Here is a 9,824-nt window from a genome sequence, read left to right as displayed (position 1 = left end):
GTGCTTTACATTCTGAAACACTTAACCATTTTGAAAAAAATTAAATTAAATGAATACACCGTTGGGTTCACACGTTTAAATCGTTGCAATAAACGAGTGCTGTTGTAAGTTGGGCAAGTGAACACTAAATCTGGGCTAATCGACCCGTTTTCGCTAGACCCGTGCAATTTAGCCCCCGGGTGCTATGTCAAGGCCGTCATATGCAAACAACCCCCGACTAGAACTCAGCGTCTGGTTGGTTTTCCAGTGCATCATGTGGTCAAAACGACGTAAACCGGCCGACGACGCTGGAGGGGTGAAGTTGGAGTTTGGCGTTCCGACGCCTTAAAATGACTAGTGCGACGTCGGACGCCACAACAACGACGGGGGCTCGCCACACCAAACACCGTCGCGCCGCCACCATTCGAGGCGTTTCGGCCCTGATGTACGCCGCTCAGCAGGGCGACGTCGAAAGCGTCCGGAAAATCGTTCGAGAACAGGTTAGTGAGAAAAACGTTTTGCTTTCTTCTGTCGTAAATTGCTGTCAGGGAAAGTGAGCGGGGAAAGTGTGCAGATAAATCATCTCGACGGGAAAGCGACAAGGGATGTTTTTCTTTGCAGTGTTTAATCGATTCGAATCAGAAACTGGCACGGAAGGATGTCACTTCCTATTACTTGTTAACAAATTGGTTTTTAATTTGATGTGTCTATTTTATGCATTTTTTATTATTCTGAAAGGAAAATATTTACATTTTGTTCAGTGAGCGGTGGTAATTTTAATAGATTAATGTTGTGTGTGTTCAGTCGATGAATCGTTCCATTCAGTTTGTAAAAATTTAATTTTAAATAATTCTAATTCATTATGAAGCTGACGTGACATTTTCATTTTAATTATATTGTTTTCAAACATATGGACTTTTATTATTGTAATTACTGTGCGTGCTTTTTTATACTTCTATTTACTCCTACATAAAAACAATGGAAATTTCCTGCCATCAAAAACGATTTCAAATTTTTGGGAAAAGTATTTTCCAATTTTGTTTTTTTTAGAAATAAATTTATTTTTTGAAAATAGTTATTTGTTATCAAGGTCGCGAAATAATTCTTTAACGTACCGAGAGAAAAATTGTTGCCAAGGCCGCTTGCGGCCGAGACAGGAAAATCTCCAGGATGTTACAGGATTTCACGGCCAAGATGTACACAAAATTTTTTGTGCAACCGAAAATTTGTAATTATTATAAAACGAACAAGCAAAATTTACTTCACTGTGAATAAATGCACATAAATTCGGTAAATATAGTTACATATAATACGAGCATCATATAATATTTTACTAAATATGACTTATTATCGTAAGAAATACAGGGTCATTACAAATGATTGTATTTACATCGTAGGTGGCTGTGCTCTATGCTTTAGGTGCGCCGCTACGCCCACTAGTTGTTACGAACATTTATAATCACCCCGAAATTACTTAATGAGAAATAATAATATTAAACAAGCCACAGCTGTAAACTGGCTACATTTTGTATACCTCTCACGGTTGTGTCATCACTGCGAAAATAAATGATACAGACGAAGAAAGTATTTCTTCGATCATCGAGGTTGCGGCAATTGCGGCTATTGCAATTGTGACACCAGCAAAATGATGACCAAATTACATTACATTACATATTCGGTAGGCTCGTAGAGGGATAGGTAGGCTACATTTTACAGCGCGAGGTTCTTAGATTGAAACACGACAGCGCAGCGGGAGTGTTTTAACAAAAACCGAGTGATGTAAAATGCCTACCGCATTAGTAATGTATTAATCTTTTTAACCGACGACTTGTTTTCTCAAATTTGAAATTTCTTGTAACCAATAATTTTGCAAAACCTGTCAAAGACTGACATTTAATTAATGAAATGGCAGAAAGTTATCTATTATACCGATAACTGACACGCTTACGATTTACACCAGAAGATAGCGGCATCAGACTTTAGAAGAAAACAATTCATTTCTGTTAATTTTTGAAAACAGAGGGGATTAATAGTAGCGGTATCTTGTCTTAGTATAAATGGACTTTACTTGTGATACGCTAAACATTTTTTGAAGGTTCCAGAAAGCTTAAAATTTTCTTATAATTTTACACACTCCGTATGGTAAAATGACAGATAGTTTGATTAGTGTATAAAAATCAAGATACCCTAGCTGTTCAAAATGTGTAAACATGTCATTTAGAGTTGAGGAGGCCAAAAATTAGATTCTCTGTTTACCTGGCACTTTACCGCACTCGTACAGTATGTCATTAGAATATTTAAATGAATGTCTTAAAATTTGACATTATACTCGTATGTTGATAATACCTATTTAAACATTTTTGTTTTGTATTTTTGGTATGTAAATGTATATTTGTGATACATTGTTGCTTTCAGAATAAAAATCTCTATCAAAATTACTAAAAAAAAGTATGTGTTCCCATTTGAAAAAAAAATATTTTTACAGTTTAGCCTTGAAGCCCTTGGAGCTATACATGAATTTATTAGGCCATTTGGTAGCCTATTCATATCCTTCGATAAATAAGGCAGCTATGGACTCGTCTTTTTTTTTGGGGGGGGGGACACCTGTATAAAATTGTGGAAACCAAAGACAACTACAGTTTTGAGTCATCTTTTCATTTTCATTCAGAGAAGTGTATCAGAAAATTCTACCTCAAATTTTAGTCTGATGAATGGAACGATCAATATAGAAAAAATGTTGCTTGACTTTTCTTAGGTGTTAATAAAATAAAGATTTTTACATGTACGTTGCAGATGTATATTGATAATTTTAAGATCGATAATAGTTAATTACACGCTACATAGCATGATGATGGGTTACTAAACTAATGTTAACTGGAACTGATGAGTATTTTTAAATCTTACGCCATATTTAATTCTAGGTTTCAAGGAAAAGATTGCTGAACAAAATAATTAATTCACGTTAGTAAAAAACGAAACTAACTGCTAATTTATAAAGTAATTCGCCAAGCACTGATCATGGCCGTGTACTTTAAATTTTATTTATTCAATCCTCACTGTTAAAATTGCATTTTATCTACTCTCTACTTCATGTTAAAATGCAATTTTATCGTTTAGACGATAAAAAAATACTTCTATGCCAACATCCATTGTTGTATTAGTTTCTAACATTTTTTGACATTTTATTTGATTATTGAATTGATAAAATTCAATTTTATCGTCTTATACAGGGTGATTCTGATATAAGTTTGGACAAAATTGATACTGCCTAACTGACTTTTGGGGGTGAAATCAAAAGAATGAAAATTGCCCCTTGTTCTTGTATTTTCGACGCCTTTGATTATTATTGTTGCTATGGACCAGAATAATCAATTAATCACCTTTAACTCAGCAGGGTATTAACAATTTTGACCAAATTTTAAATCACTTATATCTCGAAAACGAAAAAACTTCCATAAGAAAAATGTTTTGTCTATGACTTCTTCTCATCATCACCAATTACCAGGTTTTTTCCCAAACTTATTTCAGAATCAACCTGTATATTAAATAACTATTATTCCACTCATTTCAGATAGATAATGGTTAACTTTATTGCACGCCCAGCAGTAATCCATGTTTTACGGCACGGGGTATGGTAAAGTAAATAGTGGAAAAAACTAAAGAGAATTAAACAAGATAATTGATTTATGATCGGGGAAGGGAAATAAAGTAATTATTATTATTAAACAGGCTAGACGCTAGTATTGCTACTTCTTTTTTGAAAGAACTCATTTTCTCTCGTTTCACTCGCGTTTTAAAATGGGCCACGCGTGCCAAAAAAGGCCCAATTTACACACAAACTCGTCAAATAAACTACTATTTACTATACCTGAATCATAATCCCTGTTTTTGACACTAAAATGCGTGCGAAAAAGGGCCTTTAAAACACTAAAGCTTTAAGGGTTGCTCAGGTAACAACAAATTCACCATTCATTTTGAACAATGATAAATAGACAGTGATATACAATTTATAATAGCAACGAAACAACAACAATTGACCATTTCTATATCCACAATTATGACACAGATTACTTCGGAAAAGGTATTTTACTTTACTTTTTTTGATATAATTTGCAAATTGTAGTGCAGGTATAATAAAAAATAGCGTATGATACACGTTCATAAGGGCCTTTAAAACACTTACGACGTTAAAAGCACTCCGCTACGCGTCGTGCTCTGAAACTCGTCGCGCGTGCTTTAAAGGCTTCCTTATAAACGTGTATCATAATATACTATTGTTAATAATTATAAAAGAAAATTTAGAAAAGCAATTTTATTTGAGAATTAAATCTATTTTAAAATCAAAATTAAACGGTAATAATTTAATTAAAGCAGTTAATACATATGCTGTTCCATTACTGACCTATTCTTTCGGTGTTATAAAATGGTCCAAAACTAATTTACAGAATATAAACATTAAAACCAGAGTTCTTTTTACCAAATTTAGTAACCATCACCCTAAATCTGCTATTGAAAGATTTAATTTACCACGCGAAAACGGTGGTAGGGGTTTTTCAAATCTAGAAATACTGTAACACAATCAAATTGCTTCACTAAAAAATTATTTCCTCAATAGAGCTCGAGATAACACCTTATTTAATGCTTTGGTTTCAGCCGATAAAGGTTACACACCTTTAAATTTAGGTAATAATATAATTTCAGATATTGTTGAACCAAATATACCTGACACTATAGCAAATATAAAACAGAAGTCTTTACATGGGAGATACTTTAAAGAACTGGAACAGCCAGAAATTAATATTCAGGCTTCTCATCCATGGCTTAAGAAATCAAATATTCACCCTGAAACAGAGGGTTTTATATTTGCAATACAAGATCGTGTTATAAATACAAGAAATTATAAAAAACACATATGCGGTTTGCAATCGCTAATTGATAAATGCAGGATTTGCGGAACTGAAAGGGAAACAATTGAACATATAATTTCTTCTTGCACCGTTTTGGCTCAAAGCGAATATAAGAAACGTCATGATATATTCGCTAAAATTATACACATGAATTTAGCTGTTAAATTCAATTTATTAAAGAATACACAACCACATTATAGTTATACACCAGAAAGTTGTTTGGAAAATAATAATTCATATTAAGCATAACAGACTAGACATTATTATTTTAAATAAACAACAAAAGCAAGCATATCTTTTAGATATAGCTGTTCCAAATTCACACAGTATAACACAGACACAAAAATTAATAAATATTTAGAGCTCTCCGTTGCTATGAGAAATCTTTGGAGTTTAGAAAAAATTTCTATTTTACCACTAATAATTTCAGCAACGGGAATAGTACCGCAATCTCTTTTTAAAATTTAATTCTGGATTTAAGAAACACATTGGTAGTTGAAATTCAAAAAGGTATATTATTATACTCATGTCATATCGTGAGAAAATTCCTTAACATTGACACAGAACATAATACACAACAAAGTCAAAATGCGGAGGCGAGACGCCGGTAATTATGTTGATAAGCACTGCACTATTACTTGATAATAATATCCCTAATAGTGTATGTACTCCGGCAAAATTGAAGTGCCGCCGGGTGGTGGAGGGTTCAGATTATTATCAGAAAGGGTTTTAACGTATCTAGTAGTGAAAAAAATAGTACATATATAAACCACAGTAGAGCAGTGAATAGCCTTCGCGCATTACATCCCTCGGCGCGCCTCGGGATCTATTCTTGGCGCTCTGGCTATAATACCTATACTGTTATGGCACTTACATAATTACACAAACTCGGCCTACAGCTTCAGATGAGTGCGATAATCATGTTTATATCCCACTTGTTGCGTTTTTAAGTTATTCAATAATTATTCGTTATATTTACAGTTTTCTTATTACATTACATTATTACATTAATTCTATCAAGTGATTAGACAATAGAATGAAAGATTCAGACAGACAGAGTACAGTAAATAAACGTCTTTGTTATAATAAAAAAGAAAATAGTAAATTTTTGATGTACTCTGCTGTCAGTAGTTATCATTTATTTAACAGTACAAAGAAATCTGTTCTACATACTCCTAGTTCAACAGAAATAAACTTAATTAATTTCTTCAAGTGATCCAAGGCCATTACAAATTATAAATTAAAAATCCGTCTGACTGTCCTATTTTCATGAAATATACTGCAGTGATTTAAATATTCACTTCTACATGCAACACAAAAATTAACCTGTAACATCTAACAACCGAAGTGCACGTTTTGTGTGTTATTAGGTCAGTTCACTGTATTGATACTTTTGTACAACTGACATCAACTGGTAATTTATTACAAAAATGGTTTGTCATCAGTTGAGAATATAATTTTTAATTCACTCTAATTTAGCTTCGAATATCATATACGAATATTAAAAGCTCTTGTTACGAATAAGCAATAACCATATTGCACCTAGAAAATGGCACTCTATTTCAGTCACACTTAAATATGGAATTGTATGAGTATGACCACATAAGTAGTGACTGCAGCTATTAGCTAAAAAATAAAATTCTAAATTCCATCTGTTTTACAGTTTTCATTTGTATTTACCATATGGTATAGGGTCCAGTCCAAACTAAAAAAATCCATGGCAGTAAAATGTAGTTTTGTATTAAGCAGTCTAGTAGAAACAAGCTGAAGATGACGTGTTTTTACGTTAATTTTTCCAGTTAATGCATATTTATTCCAAATGTCATGAACGTAAGTAGATGTTGCGTTGGCCTGAAATATTTCTCTTTGAAACGAAAGTATGATATTTTTTCCAAATACCTTATTTTGGACGTCACTGAAACTCGTAACCAGTACGAACAACCAACAAAACATAAACATCACATAAGATCCGTGGTATGCATAGTTGACAAGAGTGTTATCTTCGTCGTTGATTGTGACGTAGATTATATAATAAATAGTTTCGATTATACTTTCAAACCACAGTATCAACGTCATAACTATCGTAATTCCAAAAATCTCTCCAATTTTGACAGCCGTACTGACCAGTTCGTAGTGGAAGTGCGACAGCTCCTGGATGCGTTGAATATTGAAGTTGATGTCATCCTCTTCTAGAATTTTGATCTTGTCGGGATTTGTCAACGGAAAAATAGAAAACAAATCGACCGCATCGACTTGGCGTTGCAAGTTTCGATTAATCGATTCGAATTTGTCACCAAAGTAGTTCAAAATGTCGGCCAGGAAGAGAGTGTCCGACGAGTAAATTATTTCAGGAATCCAGATGTACATCATGTAAAGGGCAGAAAGCTTCGAATAAGGATTCAACGAAAAGTTCACCAAGAAGCACAAAAAGAGAAGAGTCCCCCTCCAGTTGAAGTGCCGCTTGCTTCTACTGGACGTGACGAGTACCGTGGACAGTACCATGTTGTCAAGTTTCGTTAGCAACAGTTTGATCTTGTTGCTTCTGATACAAAATAAAACTATAGATGTTGAGGTGTAGACGATGTTTCCGAAATTTCCAAAGTAATCCATATATTCAATAATGTCGTTGATTTGATGTGGTGACACAAGGTTGAAGTAAGTGGCCAAGCAAAGAAAACCAATGTAGAAAGGAAGGCACCACAAGCGCGACCGAAAAGTGTTTTCGACCGAAAACTGCAGAACACCGGTCAGTTTGTACACATATTTGATGTAAGATGGTACTGTTGTGAAGAAAGACATGATCGCTACAAATAGTTGCCGACAACTGAATTTGAAATTGGAAAGTATCTTGCATGCCGTTAATACTTAATTTTGTAGTAAAGCTTTTACCGTTATTACGATAAATGGGAATTATTAAATGAAGTTGTTGTCATTACTTTAATGAATATTTTTAGTGGTGTTTATTCGTTATCAATATATTATTATTTGGTTGAAAAGGTGATCGGTGTCATTCATATTTTAATGCACGTGGAATACAAATTTGATTATTTAATAAACCAGTTAGGAACATTTAAATGAAATGTACCTACGAATTGATTCGAATCAACATTTGGTGCTCTACTTTTAAAAGTGAATGAAGTTTAATTTAACGTTTCTACTAATTAAAAGCGTCCTTGTTGTTCATTAACATAAGTAAAATAACTTAATGTGGGAAAAATCAATATTGCCGTGTAATAGCACGTATGTACCTATATTACATAGCGAGACGGAAAGTATTCCATTCCTGTCCAGAGAACTATGGTTTACCGAGAGGCTTGTCTCGAGGTGAACTATATAGTTCTCGAAACACAGGAATTGTACTTTTACCGAGGTTTTTACACTATTTTATACACAATCACGATTTACAACTGCTACTATTGGAAACACGGGGAGTGAAATACAGTAGAATTTTCTGGAATGTCTCTAAAATTAATTCCAAGTAGAATATATGAAGTAATCAGTAAAGGAGTATTTAACACATTATCAAATTTGTATTTCTATTTCCGTTTTTGAAATGAAAACTTCTTTAGGCGCAGCCACATACATTTTATTCCCGGGCAGTGAATTAGTTTCATGCGACACGGTAAAATCGTTCGCAGAACAAGCTAAAATCGTTCGCAGCATGACACGACAAGCTAAAATCAAGGGAGTCGAGTTTTTTAGCGGAGCGAGCAAAAACAATCAATTGTGCGTCACTTGTCAATTTTAAATTTTCATTGTACGTTGTGTTGTGACCTGACTGACCTCAGTGCAGAGCTGCAGGAGTAACTGTATATATACAGGGTGGTCCAACACTTACCATTTTTGCGATTACACGTTTAATAATTGTCCAAAAATTCTGAAACTCGGTAGGCACAATCTACAATTAATATTCTATGATTGAGCATGATCAATTTTTTTCAATTAAATTTTTGTGATGGAGCTAACTTTATAGCGATTTAATATCAAATTGGTCCAAATATTGAAAGCTTTTTTTTTCTCTACTAGTTACAGAACTCCTCACCTTTTTGATTGATCCACTTCCGACTTTGAATTATAATTAGGTAATAGTGAAAATTGCGATCAAATATCAAGTTAAAGAAAGCTGGAATCCAAGACCGTTTATGGTAGAGCTGAATAGGACAGCTCGTAATGTGATGGCCCCCAATAAATCTTTTTGACGCAGGGCTGTCGGCTCCCCCGAAACCATTTTTCAGGTCAGTACTGGTGAAATTCCAGTTTATGATAGAAACGATTCGCAGCAAGTAAAGGATTTTTCTTTAAATGAAAAATAGATATTTTAGAAAACTGAATATTGAATAATTTCAACTTCATTACGTAATTTATTTGAAAATTTCTCCAGAATTTTTGCCGAAATTGCTAGGCGTAAAATATTCGAGTTCGGCCCTGACAGGATAAGTACCTGCAGTTTGGCGATCGGCTATTGTAAATCTTACTTCTGGTTTGGTTTGTGATTAGGCACTTAGTGTAACTGCATCATAAATTCCTGTCAGTTGTGCGGCACCTTCTTTAATTGCAAATAAATCGGCAATGTGATGCGTTTTAATTTTTTTTATTTTCAGATTTCTGTTTTCTGTATTAGTTTGAACCTATTTAGATTAAAAAAAAAAATTTGAATTTTGATTAATTTCACTTTATCGCCTCTTGACGCGAAACCCAATTGATAATAAATAAAATAATGGAGCAGGCTTATAGCTCCATAATGTGTGTCTCTTCCTAGCCAAGCGTAAAATTTTTTCGATAATTAGAAACCGCGTAATCGCAAAAATGGTAAGTGTTGGACCACGCTGTATACAGGATATTTCAGCAGTGATAATGAGCCTGACGTAATTTAAAATGCAACCCACTATATTTCCGAAAAAAGCTGGCTACTGAAATTAAAATGTCCGGCTTTTTTTG

The 9,824-nt window shown here is 33.8% G+C and overlaps 2 protein-coding genes across 3 annotated transcripts in view; one reads left to right on the top strand and one right to left on the bottom strand.

The window, feature by feature from the left end:
• The first annotated feature begins 314 nt into the window (after window positions 1-314).
• The window catches only part of LOC138124227 (ankycorbin), a 34,267-nt gene continuing 24,757 nt past the window's right edge, over window positions 315-9,824 (top strand). For both annotated transcript variants that reach the window (XM_069039194.1, XM_069039195.1), the window contains exon 1: window positions 315-479. In XM_069039194.1, the coding sequence (XP_068895295.1) occupies window positions 330-479 (150 nt within the window). In that variant the 5' untranslated portion in view covers window positions 315-329. The remainder of the gene's footprint in view (window positions 480-9,824) is intronic.
• LOC138124177 (putative gustatory receptor 28b) lies at window positions 5,954-8,153 on the bottom strand. The gene is made up of 3 exons (XM_069039128.1): window positions 6,786-8,153; window positions 6,567-6,737; window positions 5,954-6,512 (listed from the first exon to the last, which is right to left on the bottom strand). Exons 1-3 carry the CDS (start codon window positions 7,683-7,685, stop codon window positions 6,459-6,461), a joined length of 1,125 nt encoding a protein of 374 aa, XP_068895229.1. The 5' UTR covers window positions 7,686-8,153; the 3' UTR covers window positions 5,954-6,458.

The sequence above is a fragment of the Tenebrio molitor genome, chromosome 2, assembly GCF_963966145.1.
Source record: "Tenebrio molitor chromosome 2, icTenMoli1.1, whole genome shotgun sequence".
NCBI lineage: Eukaryota > Metazoa > Arthropoda > Insecta > Coleoptera > Tenebrionidae > Tenebrio > Tenebrio molitor.
The sequence above is the reverse complement of the archived record's forward strand: the minus strand, read 5'-3'. Positions and strand labels throughout refer to the sequence as shown.